This window comes from Berghia stephanieae, chromosome 8 (genome assembly GCF_034508935.2).
Source record: "Berghia stephanieae isolate SIO BIC M18660-M18661 chromosome 8, UCSD_Bste_1.3, whole genome shotgun sequence".
NCBI classification, from domain to species: Eukaryota; Metazoa; Mollusca; class Gastropoda; order Nudibranchia; family Aeolidiidae; genus Berghia; species Berghia stephanieae.
Window position 1 is genome coordinate 33,010,578 of NC_088367.1, and position 22,109 is coordinate 33,032,686.

Genomic DNA, 22,109 nt, shown 5'->3' on the forward strand with positions numbered 1-22,109 from the left:
TGTCATACCACTTTACCACATAGCCGATTTAAAGTTCCTAAATCTTATTCTTTTAACTCTAAATTCACTTTCAGATTTTCGAATCATCCCCACAAAACACAGTTTTGAAACGGAGGTTCACATATTATGGCCTATTACATTGGCAAAACACTCGTGTGTTCCCTAACACTGAATAAGGATGAGTTCAGTGCAGATTTACATTTGAAAATATGAAAATGAGATGATATTCTCTACGTCCATTAATATATATGTGCTAATGAATATTGTGTAGAAACCATTAGCGGATGCAACACTAAAATACCCGTGGCAGCAAATAATATGGTGGCCACTCATACCATCAGTATAATTCTCCTGTCCAGTTGGTAGAAAGAGACCAGATCATCATTGGCTATCGCTTCGAGAGGGATAGTGATCAAGTAAGTTGATGGGATTCTTTATCGTTAAATAGTAGTGATATGGGTGCACATATTAATTAGCAGGTTTGATAGCCGAACACAATTAAGGGCTTGATTTAGCATTATTGTAATGGACAATATATTAAAGACCTGAACAAGTGTGTATGAAAGGTGAACAATATTTTCGTTGGTTTGAGAGTAGATTCTATTAAAGATCTGAACAAGTGTGTATGAAAGGTAAACAATATTTTCGTTGGTTTGAGAGTAGATTCTATTAAAGATCTGAACAAGTGTGTATGAAAGGTCCAAAGCAAGCAAGAAAAAAAAAACATTAAAAAAAATCAGTCTTCCTCGCCTGAGGATTCCAGTCGAGGTAAACTGATTTCTTCGGGATGTCTGTTTTGTTTTGTTTTTTGTATTTTCTTTCTTGTTTTTTCTGGCACCTTTCATGCATACTCATTCAGATCTTTATCTTACTCCGGTCCCTGCTCCTTCTTTCCATATTGTGTAGATGACTCGGGTAAATTTGGCGAAAAGTAGCTTGTGAGAGACTTGCCTCCTATCCAAGAAGTAGCGAGCAATTGTTATTATCAGTGTCCGTTTAAAACACTATAGAAGTCTGGATATAGAAGAAACGAGCTTGACATCACTCAGCTCCTTGTTATTGTTTTTAGCCAGCCATTTTTATAAGAAGTTTTCACTAAATTCTATCAAACAGACTATTAACGTACACATAAAGTTTTATGGGTATTGGTGTGTTATATGTGGCCGCCGGATGTTGTGAGCATTTTGCCTCAACACATAGCATCAATATGTGGGCATGGTTGGCCTGATGACTCAAATGACTTCTTTTTGAGTATATTATTGTTCAATTTGTTTGATGTCACACACACAGTTTTGTGTATTAATACGATTGATAGGCAGGCAGGCAGGCAGGCAGAATTGGTGCTACTTTCTTACTGCCCATTTTGCCTCTCGGAATGTAGGGCCGCTACGAAGGACCTCCACTTTCCATGCCCTCTCTCTCTCTCTCTCTCTCTCTCTCTCTCTCTCTCTCTCTCTCTCTCTCTCTCTCTCTCTCTTTCTCTCTCTCTCTCTCTCTCTCTCTCTCTCTCTCTCTCTCTTTCTTTCTTTCTTTCTCTCATCTCTCCCTCCACTGTTCTCCTCCAAGTTGCCCGGAGCCTTCCTCTTCTACTCCTCCCTTCTGTTGTCCAGTGTAGGGCAGTTTTGCTGATGTTGCCTTCCTCCATTTCTGACAACATGTCATATCCATCTTCTCAATCTTCAAATGATAATGTCCTTCATGTCTTCCATTCCACAATGATCTAGCAAAACGCATGCCATCAATATATCTGTTAAATGGATTTTTTTCATCTAAATGACCAACATGTCTCGATGGCTTCCAAATCAGAACTAAAAAAAAAAGATTCCTCAGAAATGCCCTTGTCCAGACACTAAGGCAAAAAGCTTTCCTCCCCGTATCAATCTGCCATATTGAAAAAAAACAAAACAACAAAAAGCAAGTATTTAAAATTTTGGCCAGAAAACTCTTCCTTCAAATATCGATCGATTAAAGTTGCCTTCATCTTGTAAACCGCTCTCAAACCGGGGACTTCTACAGAGTACCTGTAATCTATTAATCCTTCGGAACCAGTAGTCCCATGGAACCATAGTTATCACGGTGGGTAACTATAGCGTGAAACAGACAATATCAATAACCTCAACAGTCGTAACGTCACTTCCTTCCTAATGACGCATGGTAACTTAGTAACACTGGCTCTAAACTATCGGAACAATGGCGACGCCCGTATGAAATATTTCTCCGGCGAGAATAAAAGCGTATCCAGAGGGGGGGGGGAAACATAAATTTGATCATGTTTTGACTTTTACACATTCTGATCACAAGGCATATGAAAAGTTCTAGCCAGCATCAAGAATAAAAAGTAATGATTTTCTTTGTTTAGAACCAAGATGGCCGCCGTTGCCGGGCGGCGTGACATCAGACTATTGAATTCAATTGCTTGTTACGCTAGTTTACGCAAAGTATTTTCCGCCAGATCTATCAGATCAAGCCACCCAGTCACTGCTGGGTGGACAATGGAGGAGGGTCAGAAAAAAGTATCGACTTTACCCGGGATAGATCTTGGTCCCTCTACCTGTGAAGTCAGTGGAGTGCTCTACCAACTGAGCTATTGGGATCCCCTGAGCACATGTTATAACACACGTAATCTCACAGCATTCGTCTCGCAGTCATATTATCTATGCCATCCATTTGCGTAAGTATGTGGAAACTATAATTTATTCCTACTTATACGAATCATACTCCATATGCAATATCAAAGATTGGATGGCCAACGGGATATTGCTATGGTCTCTGGTATGGTCTCTTCTTTCCCCATGTTGGACTGGAACCCTGGATTTCTCTTGTGGGTAGAAGAGGTCACTTACTGTGTCTTCTATCCCTCGATGTCAAATTGATGCTATGTGTATAGGTAAAATGCTCACAACATCCGCCAGCCGGAAACATACCAACACACAAAACTGCGTGAAACCTTTAACGATAGCGTTTATAGTAGGATTTATATTTTTAAATGAGAACTAATCACTAACAGGCTGTCTTATAATAATAATAATCAAGAGCTGAGTGACGTCAATTTTGTTCCGTCTATACCATTTTTCCCCCGATCGAAGCAACGCTGATACCCGCCAGGTACTTAACGTACGCTATGTGGTAAAGTGATATGACCCTCGCCTTAGGATCGGAAGGTCCTGGGTTAAATCCCGCTCAAAGCGGTGCGTAGTCGAGTCCTTGGCAAAGGTTCTTTACTCACATTTTCTCACCGTACTCAAGTGTAAAACGAGTACCGGGTCTGTCTTACGTAAGTGTTGCTGTTGCCTGGATATTGCGATATATAAATGCTCAAGTTTTATTTGACACCTGAGTATGGTAAGATAATTTTAGGAAACAGCCTTTTACAATGACTCAACTTTAACCAATCACAAGAAGATTCGAACCTGGGACTAACAGTTATGTGCGACTTTGTGGTCTTGTGGTATGACACTCGGAAGGTCCTGGGTTCGAGTCTCGATCGGCGCATAGTTTAGTCCTTGGAAAAGGCTCTTTACGCATATTCTCTCACTGTACTCAGGTGTAAAATTAGTACCTGGCCGGAAAAAAATGTAATATCGACTAACAGGCGAGTTCCTGTCCTACATGTTAAGTGTTGCTGTTGGCCAGGGATCCCCTGTAAAGCGCTTTGAGCACGTTTAGTGGATATTGCACTATATAAAAGCTTAATTAAAGTTTTAAAATTAAAACAGTTCAGAAGCTGAGAGTTATACATGACTAAACCACAAAGCCATTTATACATTATCTGTATTTCTATTGTAATCCATCCTTTTGTCTTTTGTGCGGCTATGTGGTCTTGTGGTATGACACTCGCTTTTGGATAGGAAGGTCTTGGGTTCGAGCCTCGCTCGGCGCATAGTTGAGTCCTTGGAAAAGACTCTTTACTCACATTCTCTCTCCGTCCTCAGTTGTAAGATAAGTAAGTACCTGACCGTTAACAGCGTTGTCTCTGTTGAAAAAAAATGTAATTTTGCCTAACAGGCATCACGTCTCGTATATATGTTAAGTGTTGCTGTTGTCCAGGGACTCTTTGTAAAGCGCTTTGAGCAAGTTTAGTGGATATTGCCCTATATTAAATACTCAAGCTTTATTTTACACCTGAGTATGGTAAGGCAAATTTAGTGAAAAGCCTTTTACAAGGACCCAACTTTAACCAATCACAAGAAGACTCGAACCTGAAACTGACAGGTCGCAAACACACCATTCACACATTTTCTGTATTTCTATTGTAACCCATCCGTTTATCTTTTATCTAGATTTCAGTCACCTACATCATCATGGCGTCCAAAGGACATACATTCATCACATTATTTGAAAAAGTAAAAAACTCTCATGGCGATGAGGAATGCTACATTTCCTATGATGGCGACATGGCAAGGCGATCCATCACATTCAACGAAATATGGGTCCTTGCATCAAGGTAATGATGAATGTAAACGCATGGTTTAATTAACTCTCTCCTTACCAGCCATTTTCAGGATTTTCGCCAAAACTTCACACCCAATTAACACAAAATATATTTGTAACACTCAAACACAATAGCAGTAAATTTCTTGCGATGCATGACTTCTTTAGCAAAACATGCTCTACAACACACTGACCATTTTCTTTAAATTTTATGGTGTACAAAAGAAATTTGAAAAAGAAATATTTGTTTGTATCGTAACGAATGTGACGATTTTCGTATAGTTGGTAAGGAGAGGGTTAAGGAACTCAAAGAGCAATAGAGTCATACAGGAAAAAAGTAACAAATTAGAGATGAGGTATTGATGTAAGATAAAGATCTGAAAACGTGTGTATAAAACAGTCCAGACAAGGCAGAAAGAATAATCCCCCCCCCCCCCCTAAATAAAAATCATAAAAATATCAGCCAGGCGAGGGTTTACATCAAAAACGCGTATCCTTGTAAAGAATATAATCATTAAAATTGTCCCACATCTGTGGTGTAATGGTAGCACGTTTGACTGGTAATCATGAGGTCTCAGGTACGATCCGCAGCCGAGGCAGGTTGATTTTTTGAGGATAATATATAATAGAAAATATAGATAATATAATAATTTTCTTTTATCATTAATATATAATAGATAATATAGATAATATAATAATTTTCTTTTATTATTCTTTAGTCTTTGACTTGCATTGTTTCATCCACACTTTTTCAGATCAAGTGCACAAAAAATTGTACTTTCTTTGCTAAAATACACTGTAAAAGATTCAATATCCATCACTAGCAATAATATTATGCGATCTTCTGGAATTTTGTCAGGATAATTTAAGTGCCAGAAATGGCATTTATAGAAACAAATGTGTACATGAAACTTGGGGTTAATGTCTATCTACGTTGTACGATTCTTACACTCTTGCACTTTGGAATTCCGGGAGTGTTCCCAACCACTGCACGAGCTTGCGAGTGCGCGTTGGGAACAAAGTTCGAATTTTAAAAAATGCAAGAGTGTACGAAAACGTTTATTCTACCCCTCAATCGATTCCGATTTCGTCATCTTTGAATATAAGACATTAAAAAAAAATCTTTAAAATTAAATCTTTTTTCAAAAATCAATTTTTAGTGAAATTTACTGTTTGATAATCTGACATAACAAATTATTATTGTAAACTTGATATCATTACGCGTTAATATTTAGGGAGAGGATGGAATAATTGTGTTTATTCCACTCGTCTCCCTAAATAGTAACGCGTAATGATATATCATCATCATCATCAACATCATCATCATCATCATCATCATCATCATCATCATCATCATCATCAACATCATCATCATCATCATTATTATTATCATCAACATCATCATCATCATTATCATCATCATCACCATCATCATCATCACCATCATCATCATCATCACCATCATCATCATCATCACCATCATCATCATCATCATCATCATCATCATCATCATCATCATCATCATCATCATTCTTCCGCTCCCTCTCCTCCGTCACCGCCATCTCCTCCTCCTCCTCCTCCAACTAAATTTAGCTTTTAACGTGTGATCTTAAAGAAAACTCACTACATTGTTGAATAACAAACAGATGGCTTTAAAAAATTGAGACTTTATCCTCAGATTCGCTTACATTCTCAAGCAATATGGCCTAAAGAGAGGAGACTATGTGGTGATCGCAACTCCATCCAGTATTGAGTACATTGTGGCCAACTTTGGAATCATCTTTGCAGGTGGGATTACTGTTCCCATGGAGAAGTTCTTCCCCAAATGTGAAATGATAAAAGAGGTAGGTAGCTATATGAGCACGCCTTGGTGCTGAAGAATTTTGAAACTAAAATTAAATGAACAGATATGAACCTTTATATAGCGCATTTCCAGGGATTCACCAATTCAATTGAATTCAGAAGTTTATATTTTTAGGCAATAGGATTCAATAGTCTGATGTCACGTCCGGCCAGCAACGAGCAGCTTGGTTCTAAACAAATAAAATCAGCACTTTTTATTCTTCATGATGGCTAGAACTTTTTCACATGTCATGTGATGAGAATGTATAAAAGTCAAAACATGATCAGATTGATAATCTTTTTCTCCTCTGGACACACTTTTATGTTCGTCGAAGTATTTCATAAGGGCGTCCGCCATTGTTCCAATAGTTTAGAAACAGTTACAATGCGTTATTTCGAGGGAAGTGACGTCACGACCGTTGAACCCAATTGTCAATGAAAACCATGCATTAACTTAGAATTTCAAATTTAAAAAAGTTAAAAAAGTAAAATGCTCAACGCGACTCATGACACTTCGATTAATCCAGGCCGCCACGTAAACCCATTTCCCTTTCATCAATATACAAGTATATAAGTGGCCGAGTGGTTAAGGCATTGCACTGTGACCCGGAAGGCCCAGGGTTCGAGCCCCGCTTCAGGCACTTTCGTTTTTTTTCCTTGAGTAAGATTATTAACCTCCAATTTGCTCACCTGGACAATACGGGTGATTCCTGTTGACATCAGACATCTTGTTTGATAAATTATCTATAATCATTCGTGGAATGCCTAGGCGACGATGTCTTATGATGTCGTGGCGGACAGGCATACTTTTTAAATTAAAAAGAAATATACATAAAAAAAGAGAGTGAACGTATGGGGTTATACTTAAATGTACAAAAGACAGAATGCATGGTTGTATCAAGGAGAGATAGAAATGCAATATGCAACTTAATAAGCAATGGAAAAACTATAAAACAAGTTCAGGCATTTAAATATCTTGGATACATAATAACTTCAGATGGCAGATGCAACACAGAAATAAAACGAAAAATTGCAATAGCTAAAGATAGTTTTAATAAAATGAGTCTGATTTTTAAAAACCACAATATATCAATGACAACAAAACATAGGGTTTTGAAGGCCTATGTATGGTCAGTATTATTATATGGCTGCGAAAGCTGGACAATTACAGAAGACATTAGAAAGAAACTGGAGGCAGCAGAAATGTGGTTTCTTAGAAGGATGTTAGGAATCTCATGGACAGAGAAGAAAACTAATGAAGAAGTATTAAAGCAAGCTTAAACTAAAAGGTTATTAATTCGTACAATAAGAAAAAGACAAATGCAATTTTTAGGGCACCTAAATCGACATAAATGTATTGAACATCTTGCTCTCACAGGAAAGATAGAAGGTAAAAGAGTAAAGGTAGACCAAGAAAAACATATTTGAATAGTTTGAACAGCTGGGTGACAAAGAAAGAGAAGAGTAATATTAGTTTTCTGAGGTTATATGATCAGAGAGATGAATGGCGTACCATGATCACCGATGTCTGGCACAGACTCGGTACTTGAAGAAGAAGATACATAGACAGTCATTCATACCCGAGTCTATTTGAGTATAAGATGTCTTTCTATGGAACACAACAACAACGCCAGGGCTAGCCTATAAGTACATTTCCTTGGAAAAGACTCTTTACCTACATTCTCTCATCGTATTCAGGTATAAAATGAGCATTAACAGTTCTGTCTCTGTCGGGAAAAAATCGTATTATCGTCTATCAAGTAATACGTGGATGTTTAGGCGCTATATAAATGCATTATTTACTATTCCTATTACTATTTATTATTATGTCTAGTACTGCATGTTAGGTGTTGCTCTTGCTTAAATAACCCCGTGTAAACCGCTTTGATCAGGCTTAGTGGATATTGCTCTATATAAAAACTCAAGTTTGTATAATGTGTTGTTTATTTACTCAATTATTCTAGACTCTCAAATTGACCCAGGCCAAATTCATGCTGCTGACCGATTCCTTAGAAAACGACACATGGCCTCTTTTTGAGCCAAACGCCACCGTCATCGAACACGGCGACACCCATCTCATCGGCTACAAAGACGAATCCCTACCATCTCTCCAAAAAATCATATTTGTAAATAAAACAGCAGGTAAAGAAAGTTTACTCTCTGTGATTTAGCTCTCTCCTCTCCTTACCAGCCATTTTCAGGATTTCCCCCAAAAAACTTCACACCCAACTAACACAAAAATATAATATATTTTTTATCACTCAAACAATATAGCAGTAAAGTTCTTCCTATACATAATTTCTTTAGCAAGACATATCTACTCTACAACGCATTGCTCATTTTCTTTAAATTTTATGATGTACAAAATAAATTTTAATAAGAAAAATGTTGGTTGTATTGTAACGAATGTGACGATTTTCCTATAGTTGGTAAGAAGAGGGTTAAAAGATATAAAAAAAGGCTCTGAAGACAGTAACATTTTTTTCTCGTAGTATTTATTAAAATTTAAAAAAATAAAAAAATGCAAATTGGGATACATAGTAGCGACAAATTGTGACATTAGCGCAGACTTGCTTATCCACTTGAAAATTTAAACATTCGTAATTTTTAGGAGATGAAATTTGCAGTCGCTATATTTAATTTTACAAATCAACAATGTAGGTCTACGCTCACAATGATTCAATAGCACTTCGCAACCATTAAAATTATGAAATGAGGCATCCACTTTCGTTTTCAATAAATTTCAAAGACATAGAGATGCTCATAAAGTTTTGAAATCGGTGCCAAAGTTTTGTAATTCTACACATGTTTTGTAATAATAGACAGGGTCTGCAGTTCAGTTTTGGAAATGATATTCACTGTTTCTGATAAAGCATTATTTACGACCAAATGTCGTAACTTAAATACATGACAATTTCAATTTTTACCATTTTGTTCATCTCTACCGACGTGCACATATTTTCAGGTTTGATAACCCAATTCCTTATGGGCTCATTGTTGTAATGGAAATCTCCAAAAAATGACGTAAAATATTGTCCATTACAACAATGTTAAACTAGGCCTATAAGGGGGTTGAGATGTCAGACCTACATATATATGCACGTCGATCTTTACTAAATGCCATTTTGAGACGAAAGATCAAAAAAAATATTCTATTCTCCACGTCCACAAAACCCAGTCACTTTTCTAAACCATCTACGGGCATGTAAGAACGAATATCGCGATAATGACCTTGACCCTGAAGATGGCTCCATCTGCACATCGTCTCTCAACCCCGGTCTTGCAACACCTAAACTGGTAGAATTGTCCCACAGGGCCGTAGTCAATACAGCTCGTGTTTGGCGAAAAGTGACAGCCGATTTGGGTAAAATGTGAGTTTTGATTATATATATATATATATATATATATATATATATATATATATATATATATATATATATATATATATATATAATATATATATATATTATATCAGGCTAATTCACTCCTAAATGTTCAAATTAATTAGAAGCAGAACTCGTGACGTCAAATTTTCGTGTCTTCCGGTCCTCTCCGTGGAAGTGTGTAACGCGGTCCTCCGGAGAACTTATAAACAGGTTACATAATGAATCAAAAGGTGGCATAACTCAATATGTACCGGCAAATTCTTGTGATTAGGGGACGTAAATGAGCAGGGAAGGATGATCTTTGTGGACGACCAGTATTTATATGTCACAGCGAATGACGTAATCAGTCGGATGGTGAAAAGGCTTGAACTGAGATATTGACAAGTTTAGTTAGAAGGTCAATTTTTAAAATCTAAAATTAGTTCTTGTCATAAATGATTAAATCAACCCTTTTTGTACATCTTCGGGAAATATCAAAGCTCAATTTCACTTCTAAATATTTTTACAGCAAGTCAAGTTAAAAAAATATGACCTTTGAGAAAAGTTGCTGGATACATTTCCCATACATCTGACCATAACTTTATGAAAAATAACCCGATTTACTTCAAATAAAGATTAAAATGCTCTAGTGAGCATATTCTTTCAGAAAATGCAAAATAATGCAAATCCTAATTTCACCTTCCGACTGGTTATGTCATGCACTGACACATATAGGCTAAAAATGAGATGCTAACTCTCTGAAACAAGAGGATCAATTGCTCCAAGTTTGTATCCAGTTCTCTGAGGACTGATTTCACACTTCCCTAAGAGATAGGAACCTGTATTTTGACATCATACTGTTGTTCAAAGCTGAAATCGGGTTAAGGTGCTATGAATTATGTCAATTATTATTATTATTATTATTATTATTATTATTATTATTATTATTATTATTATTATTATTATTGTTGTTGTTGTTATTATTATCATTGTTATTATTATTATTATTATTATTATTATTATTATTATTATTATTATTATTTATTATTATTATTATTACTATTATTATTCATCATCATCTTCATTTTTATTTTACAGACACGTAAGACTTCCATGGTATATTGGAGCTTGTCTACCTTTCGACACTTTGAATGGGACACCTCGAACATTCTTTGACAACAACACCAAGATGTCAATGACCCTGGGAGAGGTGAGGGAAACATTTTAAAAAAAAAAATAAAAAAAAAATTAAAAAAAAAATTGAGCTTTTATACAGCACAATATCCACAAAACGCGCTCAAAGCGCTTTACAAGGGTCCCTGATCAACATTAACAGGTGATATTTAGAACGCGACTTGACGCCTGTTAGGCGATATTACATTTTTCCGACAGAGACAACGCTGTTAACGGCCAGGTACTCATTTTACTTCTGAGAATAGGAGTAAAGAGCATTTTTCAAAGACTCAACAATGCGCCGAGCGAGGCTCAAATCCAGGTCCTTCCGATCCGAACGCGAGTGTCATACCACAAGACCACATATCCGCACTATTCAAGCAAATAATTATTGGTAAAAGTTTAAGATGAGTGGACTGTCCCTTAGTTTGCTCCTATGTGGCCTAGTGGTTGGGCACTCTCCTTCGTATCAGAAGATCATTGGTTCCGAGTTACGCTCCGAGCGCAGCATTGTTGAGCCCTTGGAAAAGGCTCTATACTGGCATTTTCTCACCGTGCTCGGGGTATAAAACGAGGAGAGAATATAAAGTGAGTAAATGTGACTCATATATTAAGGTTATGTGCGGTTATGTGGTCTTGTGCTATGACACTCGCTTTCGGATCGGATGGTCCTGGCTTCGAGCCTCGCTTGGGCATAGCTGAGTCCTTGGAAAAGGCTCTTTACTCACATTCTCTCACCGTACTCAGGTGTAAAATGAGTATCTGGCCGTTAACAGGGTTGTCTCTGTCCGAAAAAAAAGATAATATCGCCTATCAGGCGTCATGTCCCGTCCTACATGTTAAGCGTTGCTGTTGGCCAGGGACCCCTTGTAAAGCGCTTTGAGCATGTTTAGTGGATGTTGCGCTATACAAAAGCTCAATTTTTTGAAAGGTAACAACACAAAACAAACAACGTTTCGGCCCTTGTTCATTTATATATGAGTCACATTTACTCACTTTATCTTTCTCTCCGTCTTATTGGCTCACTTAGGCACCTCTAGGTTTTGTAAAATGAGTATATGGGCGTTAACAATGTGGTCTCTGTCGAAAATAAAATGTAATATCGCCTAACAGGCGTCATGTCTCGTCCTACATTTTCAGAGTTGCTGTTAGCTAGGGACCCCTTGTAAAGCGATTTGAGCAAGTTGAGTTTATATCGCGCTATATAAATGCGCGAGTTATTTGGGAGGATGTTTTTAAATATAAGAAAGTTTTTTGTCAAAGTTATTCAGACACCATTCTTTTTTTATTTGTGATCTATCGGCAGAAGAAAGCGTGTTATATAATAAGCTTCGACAATCGTGATGTCACTTCCCTCGTAATGACGCATTGTAACTTAGTTACTGGTTCTAAGCTATCGGAACAATATCAATAGGACGCCCTAATGAAATACTTCTCCAAAGAGTAAAAAAAAATATACAGAGGAGAAAGACATAAATCTGATCATGTTTTCACTTTTATACATTCTGATCACATGACATGTGAAAAAGTTCTAGCAACCATGAAGAATAAAAACTGCCGATTTTCTTTGTTTAGAACTAAGCTGCTCGTTGCTGGGCAGACGTTACATCAGACTATTGAATCCTATTGGTATGATTAGGAAGCAAGACCATTCATTCTTTAAGATTTAATTAGTTTCCATGAAATTCGAAAGTCGTGTCGTTCTTGTTTACTTTTTAAAGTTGATCTACTGAGTAATAATCCACATCCCGTAGTTTATCCCGGTTTCTATAGTGTAAAAATAGTCCTTCAGAGCCATTAGACTCAAAGAGCCGGAGTTTATCCCGGTTACTATAGAATCAAAGTAGTCCTTCGGTTAGGCTCATAGAGCCGGAGTTTATTACGGTTTCTATTGAGTGACAGTAGTCCTTCAGAGCCATTTGGCTCATAGAGCCGGAGTTTATTCCGGTTTCTATTGAGTGACAGTAGTCCTTCAGAGCCATTTGGCTCATAGAGCCGGAGTTTATTCCGGTTTCTATTGAGTGACAGTAGTCCTTCAGAGCCATTTGGCTCATAGAGCCGGAGTTTATTTCGGTTTCTATTGAGTGACAGTAGCCCTTCAGAGCCATTTGGCTCATAGAGCCGGAGTTTATTCCGGTTTCTATTGAGCGACAGTAGTCCTTCAGAGCCATTTGGCTCATAGAGCCGGAGTTTATTCCGGTTTCTATTGAGTGACAGTAGTCCTTCAGAGCCATTAGGCTCATAGAGCCGGAGTTTATTCCGGTTTCTATTGAGTGACAGTAGTCCTTCAGAGCCATTTGGCTCATAGAGCCGGAGTTTATTCCGGTTTCTATTGAGTGACAGTAGTCCTTCAGAGCCATTAGGCTCATAGAGCCGGAGTTTATTTCGGTTTCTATCGAGTGAACAGAGAAGAAAACTAATGAAGAAGTAATAGAGCAAGCTGGAACTAAAAGGTTATTAATTCGTACAATAAGAAAAAGACAAATGCAATTTTAGGGCACCTAAATCGACATAAATGTATTGAACATCTTGCTCTCACAGGAAAGATAGAAGGCAAAAAGAGTAAAGGTAGACCAAGAAAAACATATTTGAATAGTTTAAACAGCTGGGTGACAAAGAAAGAGAAGAGTAATATTAGTTTTTTGAGGTTATTTGATCAGAGAGATGAATGGTGTACCATGATCACCGATGTCTGGCACAGACTTGGTACTTGAAGAAGAAAAAGAATCGAGTGACAGTAGTCCTTCAGAGCCAGAAGGGCCATAGTGCCGGAGTTTGTCCCGGTTTCTATAGCATGAAAGTAGTCCTTCAGAGCCAGAAGGCCCATAGTGCCGGAGTTTGTCCCGGTTTCTATAGCATGAAAGTAGTCCTTCAGAGCCAGAAGGCCCATAGTGCCGGAGTTTGTCCCGGTTTCTATAGCATGAAAGTAGTCCTTCAGAGCCATTAAACCCATAGTGAAGGAGTTTGTCCCGGTTTCTATAGCATGACAGTAGTCCTTCAGAGCCAGAAGGCCCATAGTGCAGGAGTTTGTCCCGGTTTCTATAGCATGAAAGTAGTCCTTCGGGGGCCATTAAGCCCATAGTGCCGGAGTTTGTCCCGGTTTCTATAGCATGACAGTAGTCCTTCAGAGCCAGAAGGCCCATAGTGCAGGAGTTTGTCCCGGTTTCTATAGCATGAAAGTAGTCCTTCGGGGGCCATTAAGCCCATAGTGCCGGAGTTTCTCCCGGTTTCTTTACCATGAAAGTAGTCCTTCGGAGCCATTAAGCCCATAGTGCCGGAGTTTGTTCCGGTTTCTATAGCATGACACTAGTCATTCAGAGCCATTAAGCCCATAGTGCCGGAGTTAGTCCCGGTTTCTATAGCATGACAGTAGTCCTTCAGAGCCAGAAGGCCCATAGTGCAGGAGTTTGTCCCGGTTACTATAGCTTGACAGTAGTCCTTCAGAGCCAGAAGGCCCATAGTGCAGGAGTTTGTCCCGGTTACTATAGCATGACAGTAGTCCTTCGGAGCCAGAAGGCCCATAGTGCAGGAGTTTGTCCCGGTTACTATATCATGACAGTAGTCCTTCAGAGCCAGAAGGCCCATAGTGCAGGAGTTTGTCCCGGTTACTATAGCATGACAGTAGTCCTTCAGAGCCAGAAGGCCCATAGTGCCGGAGTTTGTTCCGGTTTCTATAGCATGACACTAGTCATTCAGAGCCATTAAGCCCATAGTGCCGGAGTTTATCTCATCCTCCCGACCCTGGTGGTTGTAAAGGAGAGATGAGATATAACTTTGCAGTACGGGTCCTCCATCCAAATGTTCTGTCATCAGATTTCATCATTAGTGCTGGGCTGCCCATCCTTATCAATTACTTTACATATTCGGCAAAAGAATATGAATAAACTGCAACCCTTTCATGTAAGGCGCGAGATTTAATTGAGCTACCGGGACCCCAACAGATTCCCAAGATTAAATATTTTATTGTATTTCTACTTTGAAAGTATTAAAAAATATACGTGCGACTATGTGGTCTTGTGGTATGACACTCGCTTTCGCATCGAAATGTCTGGGGTTCGCGCCTCGCTCGGCACATAGTTGAGTCCTTGGAAAAGGCTCTATACTCACATTCTCTCACAGTACTCAGGTGTAAAATGAGTACCTGGCCGTTAACAGTGTTGTCTTTGTCAGAAAAAAATATTGTCAAATCGCCTAACAGGCTTGATATCTCGTTTTACATGTTTCGTGTTGATGTTGGTCAGGGACCCATTGTAAAGCCCTTTGAGCGCGTTTAGTGTATATTGCGCTTTATACAAGTTCAAATTTTTGGGTTTTTAAAAATTCTTTGGGGTTTTTAAAAAAAAGACATTTTGATAGCATGCTCTTGGGTAAGATAGCAATCTTGCAAAATTTAACTAAGCTACCGAGACCCCTAAAGATTCATAAGATTAAATAGTTTATCGTATTTCTACTTTGAACGTAGTATAGTGTAAGAGCGAACATTTCGGGTAGCATGTTCTTGTGTAGTATAGTAATCGCATAAAGGCGTATATGGTGCCAGACAAAGCCGAAAGAAAAAAGTAATGAACAAAATGATCCCACATTTGTGACCCATCGTCTCAAAATGGTATTATGTCGGAACGAACCAGATGCTTAACGCCCGAATTACATTTTAAACTGGTAAAAAAATATAAATTGTTGGTATTAGCACCCGAAAATAAGGTATCCATTCTCCTCAATAAAACATACAAACTCAACACAAATCTGATATTTCTGGCTATAAATTCAATGTTCAACATCTTACCCAACCCGACTTAATACCGTTTTGCGGCGAAGGGTCACATTTATATTGCATTTCTAGCACTACATGAAAATCATTGAACAAGAAGGAATGCGGGGCGGGATGATGGGCCCTCCAGATGTCAAAGAAATTGTGGACAGTTTGAATGGATCCCCGAGGACGTTATTCAACCATTTGATGATTGGTGGCCAGCCGATGACGAGAGCCGTGTTTGAAACGTGAGTATGTGTATACTGAGAACAGACCTGCCAACTACTACGAAAATGTGTAAAATTACTAAATTTTGGCTCCAATTTCACAACTTCATGACCATCTCTTAGTCAATAAAATTTATTGAAAATTAAAGTCCATACGAGTGTACATGGTGTTATTAATTTTGGAGTGTTATTTAATCGTTTTGAGGGTAAATTGTTGATCTATAAAGTTAACTATAGCCACTATTATTTTTATGTCTTAAAAATTACGAATTTTTGAATTTTCATGTCGACAGGACTGACACAATTAAAGATTAACAGGACTTTTGCTATTTAATTCCATTCAAAGCATCGAAAAGTAAGTTAGTAAATCAAAGTGTTAGCAAACAACAATCTACAAATGACAACATGCAGACATAACACCCACATCTTGACATACACAATCCAAGACAATGTAAAGGCAACATAATTCTTTTTTCCATTACCCTTCATCTGGGGTGACTTTGCCTCTGTAGATTTTGAAAAATTAAATCAAATTAGATTAAATTAAATTAAATTAAATTAAATACCCTTTATTCATCCCATATGGGAAAGTTGTCTCTGGGATCTATTCCAAGGGAAGATTGGAATAACACATGCGTCAGCCGCAATGCAGCGCCGCAAATTGAGCTAAGGCGAGGTGACTTGCTCAAGGCCATACAGCGCAACGGCCGGTGATCGAACTCGGTACCTTTCGGGTCCGAGACAAAGAGCGTACCGCTGAGCCATGCTGCTCCCTTTAAATAAAAATCAATGGAACAGTCTGCCAGAATAAATAGTTTAGCGACAGCACAAAGTTATGAACGTTTTCATGGCCGATCTGAGCGCATACAGCATGGCGCAGCGCATGATTGCGAAGACGGGGATTTTGGACGAATTGTGTCAAAACGGTATTATATCGTGGTGATCTCGATTTTAAAAATTCAATTTCAAGCTTTAATCATAGTACCATCATAGAAAACAAACGGTCGCAAATTACTCGTATATCAATCTGCAAAATATAATTTTATAATTTTTATATTTGACAGCGAATCCTTATTCGTTGGTAAATATTTAACATTGGCTGTACAGAAATAATTTTTTTAAAACGAAGAAATAATCATGGACTCGTGTAACTTTAATGTTTTACATAGCTATTCAATTTTTGGGTGTTACTTGCTATGAGTGAATGAGATCGCTGTACCCAATAAACGCTCTAAACTCATTTCCTGTCCTATCCGATCTCATATCATTATTATAACTGTATTCTTCAGAACTAAAAAGATAGCCACCAACACCCACATCATATATTTTGCATCAGAAACCAGCTTTATCTGCCACAACTATATCACCCCGGATGATACCTTTATCCCCTTGGATTCTGGATTCCCTGTGGATGGAGTCGAGGTATGTTCATTAGACTGTCCCTCCAGGAAGATAAGGCCGCATCGGCATCCGATACGGCCGCATCCTGCGGCCTTCCGCATCCGACTAATTTAGTAAAAACTTCAAGAAAAACGTAAAAAGAACAGAAAAAATATATAATCGCCTAAAATGGAACTAGCCTGTCTAAGATAAAGCTCTGAAAAAGTATATAAGGGGCGGTGCTAGACAAAGCAAGACAGAAACATACAAAACAAAACAAAAATCATTCCAAAGAATTAGTCTTGATTGACTGGGGATGGAAGTTCAGACCGTCTGATTACAGTTTAGATGTGCTACCATTACACTCTCTGTGGTGACCTCTAAAATGAACGAGAAGGGAAGAAGATTGCCAACGCTATAACATAATCTTTGATGATATTCACACTTTGTTTAGGGTCTCCAACTTAAGAAAGCATCGGTTTTTTGGAGAGTTAACAATTTCACAAGATGATAATTTCGATTTTCTGGCGAAAATAATTTTCTAAATCATTTAAAAAAAACGATTCCCAGTCGAGGTAGACTTACACATTTATTCTTACTTTTGGATTGTTTTTATGTAGACTAGTTAAGAATCTTAGTACGTCTAAGATGTGAAATGTTTAAAGATTAAGGAATGTGTTGTGGGTCTACACTTTCATTTTCTACAAACTTCTTAAACAATATTTGAACAATATAATTTTTTTTTCTAAAAGTCATACTTTCAATGACATCAACAGTATGTCGTTATGGCATTGCGAGACTTTGATCAGGTTTGAAGTTGCGCCAATAGGGTTCAACTGTCGTGACGTCACTTCCCTCGTAATAACGCATAGTATCTTATTCTAAACTATCGGAACAATGACGCCATTATTTTCATCACCACTCTTATGAAATATTTCCCTGACGAGCATAAAAGTGTATCCAGAGGAGAAAAACATAATAAATCTGATCATGTTTTGACTTTTATACATTCTGACCACATGACATGTGAAAAAGTTCTAGCCAGCATGAAGGATAAAAAGTACCGATTTTCTTTGTTTAGAACCAAGTTGCTGGTTGCTGGGCGGACGTGAGATCAGACTATTGAATCCTATTTGGTAATCCTGGATAGCGGGTGTCTCGGACGAGTTGTTGCAGTTCTTTTGTTTCCTCGTCAGGTCGGGTAGTTCTTCAGAGCCATTGGGCCCATGGAGTCGGAGGTTATCCCGTTTTCTAAATGAACTATAACAATTGCTTGTTACCCTTTTGATTGGACGCTATCTATTTCGAATTAATTTCCATTAGATTTAACAAATTCAGCTACCCAATCACTGCTGGATGTACCCTCCTTTCCTCGTTCAGGTCATTATTATTGTTTCATTTGGTCCGTCGATTTCCGCTTCCTTTTTTTGTTTAAAGGCACTCCAATATACTTTTTCTAAATCAATTCTAACGTTTCTATATATTTTCCATTATGTCCGAACAGGTAAGGATCTTGGATGATTATTTCAAAGAGCTTCCCCGAGGAAAGACCGGACGTGTCGCTATACGGAGTCCCTATCTGTTTACACGTTACGCCGGGCAACCCGAACTCACGAAGTCAGTTTGGGGTGAGGATGGATGGTTCTATTCGAACGATGCTGGTTGCTTAAGGTATGGTCATCATAGCAGATTGTACAACATTTAGATAGGTGCCCCTCAAAATCATTTTCCCTAAGTAAAACAACAAAACCATTTTCACAGCCTCGGTGTACGTAGCATATTTTCACTCAGAAAAGTGAGTGGAGCAGGCACTTATGTTGGTAACAACAAGAGTTGAAGTGAGTAGAAAAGTGCAAGAAGACAATAGAGAATAACAAAATTTTCGCGGCGGTGATGGGGGTTTGTGTTGAGAATATTGGCTATTAAACTTAATTGCTGGCCAACTAACTTCGCGGAGGTTGTGTGTGTTGGACCCGCGATCTCCGGTAGTCGGAGAGAGAGAGAGAGAGAGAGAGAGAGAGAGAGAGAGAGAGAGAGAGAGAGAGAGAGAGAGAGAGAGAGAGAGAGAGAGAGAGAGCTCTAGTAATGAATAACCTGAGTTAGATACGATTTTTTGGGGGATCGTGGATAGCTCATACGGTAGAGTCACGCTCTCACCGGCCAGGCGGAGTTGTCGTACCAATAAGGTCGTGGGTTCAAACCCCCATCACCGCCGCGATAAAATTGTTATTCTCTATTGTCTTCTGGCACTTTTCTCCTCACTTCATCTCTTGTTATATTTTCACTGTAATGTTTTGAAGGAGTCGAGTTGTCTTTGAGGTCACACCAAGCTAGACTAAAAATTTTCGTTTAATTTGTTTTCTTTAAAATTGTATAAAGATACATTTGTTGTTTTTATATTTGAGAAAAATATGAATCAAATTAAATTTCATTTTGTAATTCCAGTCCTGACGGTCATGTGCATGTTTTTGGGCGACGAGGAGATGTTATATCTAGAGGTAATTTATTAATTATATTGTACAGTATATCGCTTTATTGTCAATTTCATAATCAATAGTGATCGATATTTTGTTACATCTTTTTTATATGAGAAATAAGCTGTAAAAAAAAAAGAACTTGAGATTTTAAATAGCGTAAAATCCATCAAATGTGCTGAGAAAAAAAAATAACTTAAAGTTTATTTGTTGTTAATAACTAATAACTGCATGTAAACTTCAGCCACTCTTTTGAGCCAATTCCATAATTGGGTCAACAGTTTTGTTAAATGAAGCCATTCAAAGTCATTTGTAATATATGGAATATCTCAAAATTTTCCGAAAGTGGAGGTAGAACCCGTTAAACCTCAGCCCGCCAAGTGTTGCTGGTGTTGAGGGGCTTAGAGTTAGATCATAGTAAGCCTATTTCGGTCAGAATAAATCGTAATGCACTAAGTAAATAAATAAATAAATAAAATAAACTCCCTTTATTCATCCTCAAGGGGAAATTTGTCTTTGGGGTCTATTTCAAGGGGAAGACTGGAATAACCCATGCGTCAGTCGCAATGCAGCGCCGCAAATTGAGCTAGGGCGAGGTGACTTGCTCAAGGCCACACAACGAGGCGGTAGCCGAACTCGGTACCTTTTGGGTACGAAGCAAAGACCGTGCCGATGAGGCACGCTATAAAAGCTCGTTCTTTTTTGTGTGTGTGGGGGGGGGGGGAGGGTTAATTTCTAAAATGAAATCTCACGACAAAAAAAAAATCAATTCTAGTAATTTGTTCTATGACTCTCTTCAGGCATCATTTTGATGTATCCCCCATGGATAGAGAAGCCAATCATGGACATACCCGGCGTGCTGCAAGTGATGGCTGTGCCCGTCCCGGATGACATCAACTACAAAAATATCTGCGCATGCGTCGTCCTTTGTCCTGACAGTAAACTGACCGACAAAGACATCCACAGATTGTACGGTGAACACGTCAGCGGGGAAGGAGTGGAAACGTTTCCTCTTGACTACGTTCTAATATTTGAGGGATCTCTTCCAAGAATGTCGAGAGATAAATTAGGGGAGCTAGCAGCAGAAAAACTAGGACTAAAAGCAAATAATTGATGTCACTTCCTGTATTTGAATGTTAGTCGTTTTCTATAGATAGTATGCGCTTGGCTAAGAAGCTCACAACATTGCCATCTGGAAGTCTAACAGACCAACAGACAAAACTCTGAGTAACCATGAACTTTTATAGTCTGGATAATACAGTTAAGTGAGAATTACTCATAAAGAAGAAGAAGAAGAAGAAGAAGAAGAAGAAGAAGAAGAAGAAGAAGAAGAAGAAGAAGAAGAGGAGGAAGAAGAAAAAGACTACGTTTAACGCTATAGAAACCTGGGTAAACTCCGGCTCCGTGGGCCTTACTGCCGTATTTCTATTATTACACAGTAGAATCATGAGAAGGCCAACACCAGTGGACAAGACTTATCCAGACAACGTATTACACAGTAGAATCACGAGAAAGCCAACACCGGTGGACCAGAAAGGCTGGGTGACGTTATCCATTATCAATGAAAATGTTGCTGCATGAAGCTCGAAGGAAAAAATAAAGATACGTATTGAATGGTAAGCTTCAATTTATTAGACGAAGACAGTTAATAATAATAATAATAATAATAATAATAATAATAATAATAATAATAATAATAATAATAATAATAATAATGATAATAATGATAATAATAATAATAATAATAATAATAATAATAATAATAATAATAATAATAATAATAATAATAATAATAAATGACACTTATTGTTGAGCGCTTTCTAGGAACCAAACATCTCAACAACCTTATTCATCTTAACTACGCCATTTCCATTTATCTAATTCGACCTTAGCGCTTCAATCGTCGTGTTTTGTTGATAAAGGAGAAACTCAAAACGTCCATAGTATCTGCCTTCGTCTTATAAATTGAAGCTTACAATTCAATACTTATCTTTATTTTTTCCCCATTATCAGTGGAACACACTTGAATAAAGGACAGGACATTGGGACCAACAATAGGCGTTGACTTTAAACAGAACTAAGTCTTGATTTTATACAGATTCCACAGTAAATAAATCATTCTGTCTCTTGCTTTCTATCAGAATTCAACATTCAAGAGTCGTTCAGTACGAAATAAAGATCCTAGAGTCGTTCAGTAAGAAATAAAGATTCAAGAGTCGTTCAGTAATAAATAAAGATTCAAGAGTCGTTCAGTAATAAATAAAGATTCAAGAGTCGTTCAGTAATAAATAAAGATTCAAGAGTCGTTCAGTAATAAATAAAGATTCAAGAGTCGTTCAATACGAAATAAAGATTCAAAAGTCCTGTCAGAAATAAAGATTCAAGAGTCGTTCAGTCAGAAATAAAGATTCAAAAGTCCTGTCAGAAATAAAGTTTCAATAGTCGTTCAATAAGAAATAAAGATTCA

The 22,109-nt window shown here is 37.8% G+C and overlaps 1 protein-coding gene across 1 annotated transcript; it reads left to right on the top strand.

Annotated features, from left to right (window-relative positions):
• The first annotated feature begins 273 nt into the window (after positions 1 to 273).
• LOC144977835 (medium-chain fatty-acid--CoA ligase-like) lies at positions 274 to 20,925 on the top strand. The gene is made up of 11 exons (XM_078923240.1): positions 274 to 416; positions 4,281 to 4,444; positions 6,110 to 6,275; positions 8,238 to 8,415; positions 9,452 to 9,644; positions 10,737 to 10,848; positions 15,652 to 15,809; positions 17,078 to 17,210; positions 18,673 to 18,839; positions 19,614 to 19,666; positions 20,443 to 20,925. The coding sequence occupies exons 2-11, from the start codon at positions 4,302 to 4,304 to the stop codon at positions 20,754 to 20,756; spliced, it is 1,617 nt and encodes a 538-aa protein (XP_078779366.1). The 5' UTR covers positions 274 to 416; positions 4,281 to 4,301; the 3' UTR covers positions 20,757 to 20,925.
• Positions 20,926 to 22,109: the final 1,184 nt, after the last annotated feature.

Coding starts and splice junctions, on each gene's coding strand:
- LOC144977835 (XM_078923240.1), top strand. CDS start 4,302: ATGGCGTCCAAAGGACATACATTCATCACATTATTTGAAAAAGTAAAA. Junction 10,849..15,651: donor TGTCAATGACCCTGGGAGAG/GTGAGGGAAACA, acceptor TTGCATTTCTAG/CACTACATGAAAATCATTGA. Junction 19,667..20,442: donor AGGAGATGTTATATCTAGAG/GTAATTTATTAA, acceptor GACTCTCTTCAG/GCATCATTTTGATGTATCCC.